Below are 14,637 nucleotides of genomic sequence, written 5' to 3' on the forward strand. Positions count from 1 at the left end.
CCTCTTTTTGAGACAATACATAGTCGGCTTTTCCCGATCTCTGACAGAAAGTAGAGACAGTCCTTCTGAAATAAGTTGTTTTAAGTTTGCTCCAATCACTTCAGTAGAAGTAGAAAGATCTTTTTCCACCATGAAAAATGCTCTCTCTGACAGGCAGCTCACTATGACAGTTGACAACTTAAAAAGCATCTTGTTGTGACATGTAATCAAGGAAAGTAAGACCGTATGGCATAGTTTAACCAAAACCATTCTCCTTTCTCTTAAATTTTCTAGTAAGGACATTAACAAAATTTGTCTAATGGTATTGAGAGATTCATTATCCATTTTACACAATCACTTGTATAATAGTATGTAATTTTTTTTTTTTCCTCCACTTCATTTCATTACTCTTCAATGTATTTTCATCTCATGTTTCTCCGAACTCAAATTGTACTTTATTTTTAAATTTATCATTGTTCCGTATTCTCTCCGCAATCATATTGTATTTTTCATTTCACCTCTGATTTGTATTCTGGATCCTAGTGGTCAGCCATAGATTTCGGCCAGATGTCCCAAATTGTGGAATTTGTTGTTCTATTTTTTGTCTGTTTCCATGAATAATAAATGCCTATTTCACTGCCTATTTTTAGTGCCTATATGCCTGCCTATTTTAACCAAAATAAACGCCTAAACATTCCGGCTCTAATAATGATAAACATGTGGCTTTAGTTTGTAGGTACATATACTTTCAAAATAAAGGAGTAGTTCAAAGGAGGGGGGAAACTGGAAATTAAGAGGAAGGGAAATGTAAACATGACAATATTAATGATGAAGGAAATTATTGAATATGACCACGAACATTAGTAAGAGACAGGACTGTTGTATTGTAAGGAATCACTGTTGAAACACAAAATTCCAGGAATCATTTTTAAAGTGTAATGGTACATTTTTGCAGAAATACATCTACAATGGAAACTATTTACAATATTGGAGTTAAACAGTATACTGTAATGCGCTGTATATAAAGGAAGACCTATCTAAATCTAAACCTGCAACTGGCTTTCTTTATTTATATAATACAAGGGAATTTTTTTGTCACTGAAGTCTTAGCTAGTTGCTACTCAAAACATGACACACATTGACGGATACAGTGAAATGCTAGGTCTACTCTCGGAAGCAAAAAGCTGCCTTGATGTGGGAATATAACTAAACAGCTTGGTCCAAATGTCACTGCAGATTTCGATTTGAATAAAATAGTCAATTTTTTATGATCCTATGAGTCAATCATTTATAAATGCTGTACTGCAAGTACATAATTCAATTGTTTAAGAAAAAAAATAATTATCAGACATTTTATTCAATGCCTAATCACTAGGTTACATAACAAATCATAATACCAATTTTGGTCTATATGCCAAAACTGTCCTTTCCATAAGGAATATTAAAAAACTGGTATCCATGTATACTCTTGGCATATTTGCTCAACACAAAATGTGTAGTATATTTTTTTTTTATTTATTTTTATAAGAATGCAGAAACAGATTTTTCTGTCTGATATGTATTCGGAATCACCCGAAACATGTAAATTGTAGCTTGCTTGGAAAAACACTTAGCGGCAGTGAATTTTGGTATTAAACATGGCATGATCTCTGTATTTTACTTTAAAAATTCTGATTTCATTTAGTTTGACGTGACTAACAGTTTTAATGCTCTGACAAATAATGAACTTTGATTTAGTTTAAATACTCTCCTTTCAGAGTTACAGTATTTCAAAAAATTTTTATCACTCCAGGCCATTACCTTGACATGATCCACCATCAAATATTATAAAAAGTATAAATAAATATTATTCCAAAAATATTTTATTTCCAAATGTACACAAACTGAGGACTCAAAGTCAAAAATAAGTACTGTACCACTGCCAAAATGTAATCAAGTTTTATAATTCAGTACAAATGTATACGTTCAACTTGTAATACAAAATGACCACACACATGCATACACACGCACACACATACACACATGCATCACAATCTATTGGCAGTAGACAATAAAAAATTGCAAGGATGTGAATTTTGACATAACATCGACTGTATTACAGTTTTCTCTGAGAAGCTGAAAACAAACCAGATATATTTTAGCAAAACTTTAATTTTCTTTGTTTTCGTCTAGTTTTTTTCAAGCTAGGTACGATGCTTTGATGATCACGCAAACAGGTACAATCATCAAACAGTTTAAAATCAGTAATTTCACAGCTTTTGCACTTACTACACATCAAACAACATGAAAATGAAATAAAAAAAACCTAAAAAATTGCATAAATATTGCTTCTTTCATTTTTTTCAAAACTATGGTCTCATTTATATATTATCCCAACCAAAGACATTAAAATCTACAACAACTTCTTTCGTCAAGTTATTCAATTTCACATAAATAAACTACGCTATGCACCACGCTAGATAAGTATGGTATTTTGATTGTATTTGTTGCTTTTAGTTCAAAAACACAGCCGTACTTGCACACAATGACACGAGTCCTCAGCTATCAAACACATCTCTCTCTTTAACTATTCCTCACCTTCGTGCCCGTCTTTCCATGATTTGTGCCATGGATCATGTCAGGTTTCTGCAGTGGAAATTCACTTCCTTACCATGCAATACAGTGGCCTCTCTCATTTACAGCGCAAAGAGAATAATCAAGAAACAAAAATACTTTCATAAAAGTAACAGAAAAAGTAAAGAATAAAAAAAAAAAAAATAAAAGAAATTATCTTAGGCATGGCACCACACCAATTTTATATCACTCTTCTTGTTAATTTGTTAAAATACTACAAAGCTGCAATCAGATGTCAGTTTTAAAACATGTAGAAATTATCAGCGATTGCACATCACTGCTACGTACTCCAATAAGTTATTCAAAAACATTGATTCCTACATAATATTTTGTTTAAAATTGATTTTCATTAATACATAAATCCAATTACAATTTTTTATGTACCAATCTCTCGTGTAAAAATTAAAAATACAACTTCACCCAAATTCTTTTATTAAATTTTAACACTACATCTGAAAGCAGGGTTGGTACCATGCCATTTGAAAAATGAATACCACTGCCTTGGCGATCCAATATTTTTACAGATAATAACATTTGTTTGTACTGTGCTTCTCTCGTTCACTTCCCCTCGTACAAACATTAATACAAGTCCTACTGGCTCAAAGAAGACTACAATATGTCAAGAATACTGCAATTACTACTTGTCATAGGGGATGATGGGAAATACATACAGTTAACAAGTGTGTGTGTGTGTGTGTTTTCACAATAGATTGCCAAATGTTGCCACCACATACGCAGTGCTTCTACTTTTTTTGCAATACGTAGACGAGCATTGCTTTCTTTTGTAAAGAGATTCTAGATACCCAGCTCGAGTAAATAACAAACATTCTCTTTTAATAAAATCCAGCCGTGTTCCCCCGAACATCAACCTGGGTTATATTTTTAGAAAAGTTGTTACGTTTTAAATATTCAAAATATATTTTGCGTTATTAAAAACATTTTAATGTGTAATTTAATCCTTTATGCCTGATTACTCTCAGATTTTTTGTTTAAAAATTCGGTGATTATATATTTGTAATTCGAAAATTCCTTAAGTATGAAATGTCTCTTTCTTGCTTCTGATGTCAGCAGTTGTAATGCTCATCTACGTACGTACTTATGGGGTTTTGTGCACCTCGCTAATAATACACTTTAAAGCCGTAATACACTGAGACACTACACAATGGATTCATAGTCAGTCATGCAGGTTTGCGTGTATGTACGGTGGCATGTGTGTAACTAAGATAATACGGTTGTTATTTATACAATTTTGGTTCCGATGACAGGTAAAATATATACTTATCATTACAGTATTACTAATTCTAAACTGGCCGCCAATAATTACTGTCTGCCATAGTATTTCTATATGTACAATAAATACACATACATAACTTTTGTTCTCTATACTTCCACACAGAGTTAAGTCTGTGGATTGCATATATCCTGGCTTGCATTTTTTTTTTTTTCATTTTTTTGTACATGAATAGTCTTCATTAGCATGAAGAAATGAAAGAATGCCGAGATTTTTTGGATGTTTGCTTGAAACTATGCAGAATCTAGCTCACTTTCCAAAGAACAAGTCTATACCATTTCATAATACATAAAATGTTACTGCTTTGGTCGCGTGCATTGATTAGACAACGTCACAAATCACCATCACCTTGAAAAAAATCATACTCCACTCTTCTCTCCTTAAAGTGTATAAGCATACTGTTTATTTTCCCCATTATAATGAACACAACCAATCCACTTGGTTTTGGGCAATGCCTTCGCTGTTCAGACACAGTACGCCGCCGTGCACAAATACTCGTTTTGAACCATACTCTTTTCTTGACACCTGCCAGTCATTCGTTTAAAAAAAAATATATAGGCATGATTATGATATCATGTTCATATATTCGGTAACTTTCTCTCTATTTTCGCACAAAATTATACAAATTTATTACTAACATCGGCGCAACTTGTGGTGAATATTTCTACATGCGAGAAACTATGCACCTTCATTTTTTGGAACAGTTTTCAACTTAAGGAACGATAGGATATTCAAAAGTTTTAAAATATTATTCTAAGTGAGTTAACAGTCCTCTTTCATTGGTGTTGGCAATGTTGCACCGAAACTTACGACAATAGGAACGCTGGATTTAGGGTTATCAGTCACGAGTCTGACTGCAGTCTCATTTAGAATAGTCACTCCAGCGATTGTAGCTACGAAGTCTCTTGCATAACCACAATTACTTACGAACATGAGGAACGCTGCATAGTATTTCTTTGTACAAATTCACTTTTTAAAGTTGCATATGCTGCATAGCAAAACGTCATCTATGTAGTTTCACCACTGCTTTTAACTTAAAATTAATATAAAAGGAACGTTGGGATTGGGGAGGAGTTTTGTACGCTTCAAGAAAGTCACTCAAAGAGTGCGAGAATGTCGTCGCTGGTTGTGTTGCCAGGTGTGCCGTTGTTGCCGTTGCTACTGGCTCCACTAGACGGTGGGGTGGCCAGGTCAGGTGGGTCCAGGTACGACAGCAACTCCATAGGATCTACGACGTTGTCAGGCAGCAGCTGCAACCAATGATATAATTACTATTTTGTACAGTTAAAGAACAGATTCCCAAAAGCCATCACTAGAGCCCAAATGTTTAGTAAAATGCTTTTTATTCCTGGGTAAATATATACCAAATTTATATAGATTTAAATGTGTTTCATAGTATTCAGCAGTGATACAGCCAATCTTTATTTTGTTCATTTAAGCTCTTTCTGCCTATTTTTGCCTTTTAAAAATAAATTCAAAAGTATATTTATTTGCTATTTTTAAGTATTTTAACAACTAACATTTTAATTACCTTTAATTTACCTTAACATCTACATACTTAAGACTTCAACAAACAAAATTTGATAACACACAAGAGAAAAAATGGAACTCTCTGCATCATAATCCACAGTTGATTCCCTATTTACCACGAAAATCGTCTGTAGTTGCATTTAGATTGGCAACAGGCCATGATTGTTTGGCCAAACATCTGCATAGAATTGGAATATATCAGTCCCCTAACTGCCCACTGTGCAACTCAAACCAAGAAATGGATTCGGAACACCTCAAAATCTGTGCTTCAGTGGCTGACTGTGATAATATCTTTGAAAAATATTGGAGTGCAAGAGGTCAAATGACTTTATTGTCAAACGCCTGGCATTAGAAAACAACAACAATAACAACAATTTACCTTAACATGTGCACGTTTAATGCTAACTATCTCACAGGTGTAACCCTTTATAGAACTTATTCAATTATGCAAGTGGAATTACCCAAAACACTTAAAATGCCCTCTTAACCACCTAAATCATAGCATTTGAATCTTCCTTTGAGATTAATATTAAAAGTCTTAGTCATAAAAGGCTAGGAGATTATATCTGAGCCTCTCAGCACTTCAAGAATCACGTACAAGTGCAGTTGCTAAAAATTGAAAATGCTTCCTCATTAATTTTTTTTAATCCAAATTTGGCTGCTCCAATTTAGGGTTACCATCTGTCCGGCAAAAGGAGGACATGTCCTCTATTTTAATCATTTTATCCTGTCCGGCAGGCATTTAAAAAAAATTTGAAATGTCCGGCATTTCGCATTTCAACTAGAATTAATATGAATATTGAACAATGTGCGACATTATGCATAGAATATCTAAACAAATGGTGAAAACCTATGAAAGAATTTAACTGCTTTCAATGACTGAAGCTGGACCACATAAAAAAACATAAAATATGATGACCTATTGACATGCATTGAATTCTTACACTCTAAAAATGTCACTATTCATAATTCTAAGCTATTTTTATCAATTTTATTCTGAAATGCACAAAGATATGCCAATCAAGTTAATTTTGACAAAGATTTAACTTTATCTAAACAATGGTGCAAATTCTTCAATTCCAATAGTTCTGCGAGCACTGAAACTTTCTCAGAACTTTTAAAAATATGTCAATTCTATTTATTTATCCCAAGTCACAATGGAAGTGCTGAGAGAGTATTTTCCCTAATATCTGCTCAATGGACAAAAGAACGAAATCGCATGCTAACGGAGACAGTCAGAGGTATCATCATGGTGAAATATAATTTCAAGGACATGTCCTGTGAACAGTTCCGTAATTTATTTGTTACAAGATATAAGTTGGTCCCTTCAGGCTCTTGTGCACAAAGTGGGCCCCACCGATAAGTAGGGTACAGATGTAATACTGATCCAGCAACTAGTGAGAAAACTGACTGAGGTGAGCCATTGTTTTTATCTTTAATTTTCTTCATACCAATTTTTTAAAAAGTCCTCCTTTTTTCAGCAATTTCCTCTTATTTTAGATTCCATGTCCTCCTATAAAATTTCTTCTCATGATAACCCTACTCCAATTATAAATGTTAAGTAAATTAAACAGAAACATGTTCCAGTTACGTCAATTGATGTAGAACTATCTTCTCCTGTGATTAAAACTGTTCTATCTATCAGAAAATCTAAAAATTTACCTTTTAATGCACAACCAATAACAAGGTATGCTATATGAATATCATAAATTAGGTGATAAAATATATTAAACTCTATGTCTTTTTTTAATTTACTGTGTCTTTTTCATGTTTTAATGACCTTTTTCTTGCTCGTATATTTTGCCTTTCTTATTTACAGTATCTTTTTTTAAATTTACAATGCATTTCTTTTAATTTAAAGTTTTTTTTTCGTAGTTTGCTTTTTTTGCCTGCCCACTCAGGCTTCAGTTATCATCCAAAGAAGAAGTGATATCTAGGCCATTCAACGAAGAGGTGAAGTGAAAACTCAACAGTGACATCATAACAGGCCATAAGACCTAATACTTGTAGAAGTAGTAGTAGTACAGTTCTAGAAGACATTGCTGAAAAACCCATACCAACACATTGCCACAATGTGAGCTGCACTTGTACATCCTGCACAGCTTTGTTTACATCAACTCTATACAGATACTGTGAATGGATTATGTACTTAGATACTATTAACACTTCAGTTTTGTTTATATAAATCTCTGCAAATCACATTTCTGTTTCCACGTCTAGCACATGTTTGTTGGTTTTTAAAAATTATGACCGATTTGTTGTCTTCATTGCTGAAGGGAGTGCTATGTTCATTTGAGAGAACATTACGTTGACCCCTAGCTAGACGCATTCACAACCTCCACCATCTAACTATGATATTGATAAGATCTGTTTAGTATCCAGATTTCGAAGCTCACAATCTCACTTGTCCCTGGACCAGCCCTCCCTCTCTGCGTCATCAGGTAGCAACTGAGGAATGCTAATGGATGAATGATAGATGGAATGGAAATTGAACAGAATGATGTTGATGCCTGACATATGTGAGAGAACCCCGAAGAAAACCCCCAACTGCATCCTTGTCTGCACAAGTGTCACTATGCTTTTTTCAATGAAAAATTCCATTCCAGATTGGGACTCGAACCTGAATCGCCTGTGTGCCTGACTGATGATCTGGAGTTCTAGACCAAGCAGCCGTAGTCAGGAATTTCCTATCTCTAAGTTGTTCTGCAGGCTGTGGCTTACATGCATACAGTAAAACCCCATTTTAACGTTCTCGTTTTTAAGGAATAATCTGTCAAGTCCCAGCCAAATTACCATAAGAATAATGTAATTAATTCCCACTTTTAAGAAATACTTTTCAAATAGATGTTTGATATTGAAGCCTAAGTATCGACTTTATTTTCAATAATCAATAGTATCAGCATATTCGATAGTGCATATCAATCTATAGTAATGCAGCACAACGCAGCAGCAATTCTTTAAGATCTTATGATGAAGGATGGGTAGAGCGGAGAAAAATTCTCTCCGGCACCGGGACTCGAACCCGGGTTTTCAGCTCTAAGTGCTGATGCTTTATCCACTAAGCCACACCAGATTCCAGTTCTGTGACACAGTGCATGAGGGTTCGCCACTAAAGGGAAACTAAGAGGTGGAACTTAAACTGAGAGGATTCAATCCAGCATCGGGACTGGAATCCGAGTTTGAGTACCGGTGCTGGAGAGAATTTTTCTCTGCTCCATCCATCCTTCATCATATGGTTACGCAGAATTCCTGCACGGAAATATCATATGTACTTCAGTACATCACAATAATATGATATGCGTAAAATAATCATTTAGTGATTTAAGATGGCACTCATTCTGTCAGATCCTAGCCACTTAAGTCACTTGTAATGAGAGCATCTCTGTACATAGTGCGTTGGACATCGAGCCACTGTCACATATTCTGTGACACAATGCATGAGGGTTGCCACTAAAGGGAGACTAAGAGGTGGAACTTAAACTGAGAGGATTCAATCTGACATCGAAACTGGAATCTGGTGTGGCTTAGTGGATAAAACATCAGCACATAGATCTGAACCCCCGGGTTCGAGTTCCATTGTCGGAGAGAATTTTTCTCCGCTCCACCCACCTTTCATCATATGGTAATGCAGAATTCCTGCATGATATATCATAATATGTACTTCGGTACATCACAATAATACTTTAAGATCTTGCTTTGCTTGCCTGTTCTCGCGAGTTGTGTAATCCTGTTTCCAAGAAATTTAATTATCAGATGGAAAATTAAATTAATAAGGATGTCGAGGTTAACCTCAAATAACACTATTGCATATGGCCAAAGGGCATGGTTCGTAAACTACTTTATTATGAGGAATAATGAAGAAGAAAGAAGAAATTTTCAATGTCGAGTTTCAGTGTGGTTCGGGTTCAACCAAACAGAAAAACATTCGTGCCTCACCATTTGAAGAGTTAGAAAATACAGTCAATTTTGGATATAGTGAACTCGGTTATAGTGAACATTCGGCTACAGTGAACCTAAATCGTTGGTTCCGACCCGCATACATTATAAAGTACATTAATATTTCCATTTATAGTGAACCCTCACTTTGGTTATAGTGAACCTAAAACTAGAACTTCCCCAAGAAAATGTAATTTTAAAATGGCCACAATGGTAATTTAGGAAACCCTTCCACCTATAAACTTCCAAGAATATGTTCAGAACAAAATCTCAAATCATCTACTCGTTATGTGCATTGAAAGACAAAGAATTTGTTCATCTTTCTGTACAGTTTGAAACATGTTAAAGAGAATAGTGTATGCAGTGAGGGATAAAGGAAGGATTAGTTCTGACTCCTTTAAAAGAGGTTATTAGAAGAATAGGAAGAAAAAGTGTTTTCTTTTGTAAAAGAGTGTAGAGTGATGACCAAAGGGTAAATACAAGAAGGATTACAGTATAATGGTCCTCAACCCTTCCTCCCGCATCTTTGTACAAGTGAACCCAGGGAAATTCCGAGGCCGAGTGCATAGTAGCATACCTCTAGTGGGAAGAGGTGCGAAATCAGTCAGTGCCTACTACTTACATGGCCAGATTAGATTCAAGTTTCGAACTGTGAACATCTGAATGTTGAAGCGTAAAGTGTTTAAGTTGGAAGATAAAGTGAACATTATTACTGATATTGAACGTGGTCTGTCCCAAGTGGACATTAATACTGTATGTATAGCAATGTCAATAGTATAAAAACACACACTTCGGTTTTAGTGAACCTTGGATATAGTGAACGAAATATGCTGGTCCGCAGAGGTTCACTATAACTGAAGTTGACTGTATTATAATGAAATGTACTGTAAATAATAATTGTAGGCCTAATTAAATAATTACAATATTTAGTATATAATACACATGTTAGTACTAATTATTTTAGCCTTTCCTTCCCATTTTATGTAAACCCCATTTTAAGGAAAACCCCTATTTACGGAAAAAAAAAGTAATTCTTCAGAGATTCATTAAAAAGGGGTTCTACTGCACCAGTAATTGTGTGCTATAATTGGAACATCAATGTACAGTATTTACGGACAGGTTACATCTTCAGGAATCATCATCACCAATAGTAATCTACAATTACTACTTTTACTATTCAGAATACTCACATTTAATCCTTCTTGACCTTGACCTTCGCCATCAATAACAGCCGCAGGATCAAAATTAAGGTCAGATGGGATATCAGGAGCCTCTGTTGTTGCATTGTTTGTGTTAGAAGAACTACCACTTGTGTTGCCATGGTTGCTGTTGTTATTGCTTCCAGGCCCAGAAGCACTGCTGCCAACATTACCACCATCACCTGAGCTGGCAGGAGGTACACTGGGAGGTCCACTGTTGCCTCCCCCTGGTGTGTGAGCACTTCCCGGTGTCCCTCCAGGTGTGTGGGGCGTGTGGGGTGTATGAGGTGTGTGTGGAGTATGCGGCATCTGTGGAAAAACGAATCCAGAGTTGAGTAACTGTTATCAATCATTCCACGTGAAACATGGGTAAGATCACAGCAGTATTAGGATAATGATTGTTTCTAATTAGCTTGAATTTGGTGGATCAGATTATGTAACACCAAGTTTCAATATCATTATCAATACAATGTCTCAATATCTTTCAGTCTGCACATTTTTTGACGATGTAATTATAAGGAAATGAAATATAATGAAAGGAAAATTAAAAACTAAACCAATTACTGGACTATAAGTTTTATAGCTTAATTTCCACAATTTGAGATACCATATAGCAAGAATGAATTTGAAATAATACCCAGCTTAATTTTTAAATATCAATCACAAGAAACTAAAATCTAGAAAGACCTCTCGGAAGATGGAATAATTCTGTAGTGTATAACTCATAATTTAATTTAATTTTTTTTAAATTTAATTTAATTACAGCCATAAACATAAAACAAATGCTATGGGCATAGTCAATCAATACAAAAACACAGGTACAGATTAAAAATAAAATTTAAATTAAGTAAAGAGTTCCTGCTTGTTCAAAATATTCACTCACATTATAAAAAATATTATCAAAAAGCCATTTCCGTAAAACGTTTCTAAATCTAGATAAACTAAGACTATGAGCGTCATAAGATAGTTTCTTGAATAATTTTAAAGACATTGAATCAAGCCAACACATTGATTTATTCAATCTAACTGGCAGTTCAAATAGAAGATAACTGGACCTAGAATTATAATTATGTATATCTCGTCCACTACTATAGTTATTTATTCCCTTTTTTACTCTAAGTAAACATTCAAATATATAAAGATTCACTACAGTCAGTATTTTCTCTTATTTAAATAATGGTCTGCAATGAGCATTAAAAGGGACAGAAGGCCTTTTTTTGCAAAGTAAGTAATTTTGATATACCAGAACTATTACCCCAAATACAAATCCCATACAACAATAAGCTATTAAAAAAGGCATAATATGATATTCTAAGATAAGATTTGGATACCAAAGTTTTCAATTGTCTTAACAGAAAAATGACTAGATAATTTAATTAATGGCCTCAATAAACCTATTGCTAGATATTAGGCACATAGGCAGACAAAAAAAAATACAAATTACTGAACTTGTCTAGAAATAAAAATGTTTGTGAGAACGGCTTGTTAACATATAAACCAAATGGAAAGAGAATTTTACAGAACTGGTGAGTTGACACCACAACAAGCTTAATGCCATAAGAAGTGGAAATGTCATCAAAATACGAATAAAGAATTATTTTTCCATTTACTATTTTGCGCACATAACCTTACTATTAACTTTTCTGCCAAAAGTAACGTCTTCAATCTTCTGTGACCCCTTAAAATCGAACCTCTGTCCACCATATAATAATTTAATGATAAGTAGGTCAAGAGATGTGCTCCAGGACAGTTACCACGGACTTGCCCAACACAAATGATAAATTTGGGGTGGATAAACATGGATTTGAACCCAGGCCCCCTTAGTGTATAAGCCCAGTGTGCTATCAATGAGCCACCACTGCAGCTGAAATTACAATATAAAATTATTCATTACGTCTAAGGGATATTAATCCATATACACATAAAAATAGAAATATTTATTCTGTAAAAACAGAGGCAAAATAATTTTCTTACCTGTTCATTTAATGTCTTCTCCATTGCGTTTAAAGGATCAAGGGAGTTGACTGACTCACTCAGATGCGACAGGGGCCCTCCACCACCGGAGTACTCGTTGCTCCCTGGATTAGAGCCTGTTCCAAAGTCATATGAGTTGCCTCGTGCCATTCCACTGGCATTGTAAGGAGGTGGACCGCTGTTCATCATGGAACCGCTTGCAATGCCTGAAAATAAAGAATATAAAATCTTGAGTTCAAATTTACGTAAAAAATATAAATCCAAAAGACAGAATTTTGAACCATAAATATTCTAGTACCATTAATTTATAACGTGTGCTCTAGATTTCAGAATCAAAACTGCGCTATTTCCAACAGAGTATTATACCTCTAATGTGGACACAGTATGTCACAGAATTTTTGTACTATCCAGACTCATGTATGAATACTTTTTGTCTTCATGTTTCATTTTAATTACGTCACTGAAACTAAACTTCATTTTATACAAGAAGACTTTGCATGTAAATAAATGTATATGTCCGAATCCCTTCCTATTGGCTGCAGGGAAGACTCTGCATGTAAACAAATGTATATGTCCGAATCCCTTCCTATTGGCTGCAAGATAAAGAACCTCTTTATGGCGTCTATAACATGAAAGAAATTAATTAGTTCCCTGCTTGAAAACACACCTGTCATATATTTTCTAAGTCTTAAAGGTTAAACTTCCTGTTTTTCTAAACACGAGAAGTAAATACAATATTTGAAGCAGTTGGAAAACTAATTAAGGCTGTCAAGAAAGAATCTTATTTGTAGATGGGGTCGATAACAGACTGTGAGGTATGATAACACAGGAAGTAGTGTAATAGTGTGTCACCACTCGAAACCTTAACCGAAATAGATGAAAAAGGTGGTCGGTCAATAATTTCTGTTACTATTTTCTCCATACACTGTATTATAATACAATGTCGGTACTGTACTGTAAAATTGCGTAAAGTTAACATCCTGCGATATAATATGTAGAGTAACAGTATAGGTTATATTTCAGTAATTGAGGCATAAAATAACATAAAAGGAAACCCTTTAGAAACAGTCCTTATCTGATATGGACACTTCATAATGTAAGTACATTCTTGTAAAAATCCCACATGCATTCGATGCTTTATGCTAGGTTGTTACTTTAAAATAATTATCTGTTATGTCACGCCATCTGTTACTGCTCCACATGTGTTGATACATGCCGTGAATATAGGACCAATCAGCAGTTGGGGCACACAAAGATTTTGTGACATATTTGCTGAATCTTCTTATAAGGAATGAGGATTAACAGCACTCTTTTTCTTTAAGCTGAATAATGTGTTAGTTGACTTCGGATTTTCACATGTTGTAATGTGATGCTAGTTGTGGCAGTGCTGATGATATTGGTGGTGATGATGTTGGTTGCTGTGATTGTGATGGTAATTAAGATATGTCAGTGGTGTTAATGCTGATATTAGTGGTGTTGTGTTGTTTATTTATATTATTAATTCAGTAAATATTGTTTCAAAAAAGATTAATGTGACAAACACTCTAACAGTAAAATAAATTCATATTTTTCTGTATTCAGAACATTATGAAACTTTAAATGGAAAATTATTTTAATTGTAACTGTTTTTAGCACCATTCCTCTACTAGAGTGCTACAATAATGTTACAATGTCTCTGATGATTTTACTTACTGTTCATGTCAGGAGGAATGTATGGAGACATGGCCTGGTTCATGTCCCAGTTGTTCATGGTGGGAAGTGTCATACTGCCTGGAGACATCGCCTTATTCATACGTTTCGCTCCACAAGAATCACTATCATCCTCCGTCTGCAATTATTTTGATATAAATTACTTTAAGTATCACTTAATTTTCTATCTGAAATCATTTACGTCCATAAAAATTGTATCAAGTCCATGAGCTAAAATGTTCCTATGTCAGACGAAAAGTTTAAGAGCGTTAGTTTCCTATGCTAGAGATTGGTTTCAAATCCTGACAAGTTCAAGCAAAATTTGGGATATACAAAGATGATAACAGGGCATGTTTTCTCGTGGTAGTCCCACTTGTCATAATTATGTAATTTCTTTATCATTCATAGAAAACTAGGGCAAGCCTA

At 34.5% G+C, this 14,637-nt stretch overlaps 1 protein-coding gene across 1 annotated transcript in view; it reads right to left on the reverse strand.

The window, feature by feature from the left end:
- Window positions 1–892: 892 nt before the first annotated feature.
- Window positions 893–14,637, reverse strand: part of tna (tonalli) — an 88,320-nt gene continuing 74,575 nt past the window's right edge. The window contains exons 12-15 of the mRNA XM_069832844.1: window positions 14,215–14,350; window positions 12,523–12,728; window positions 10,540–10,857; window positions 893–5,133 (exon numbers count right to left, since the gene is read on the reverse strand). Coding sequence (XP_069688945.1) covers window positions 4,978–5,133; window positions 10,540–10,857; window positions 12,523–12,728; window positions 14,215–14,350 — 816 coding nt within the window. The 3' untranslated portion in view covers window positions 893–4,977. The remainder of the gene's footprint in view (window positions 5,134–10,539; window positions 10,858–12,522; window positions 12,729–14,214; window positions 14,351–14,637) is intronic.

This window comes from Periplaneta americana, chromosome 8 (genome assembly GCF_040183065.1).
Source record: "Periplaneta americana isolate PAMFEO1 chromosome 8, P.americana_PAMFEO1_priV1, whole genome shotgun sequence".
Lineage (NCBI taxonomy): Eukaryota > Metazoa > Arthropoda > Insecta > Blattodea > Blattidae > Periplaneta > Periplaneta americana.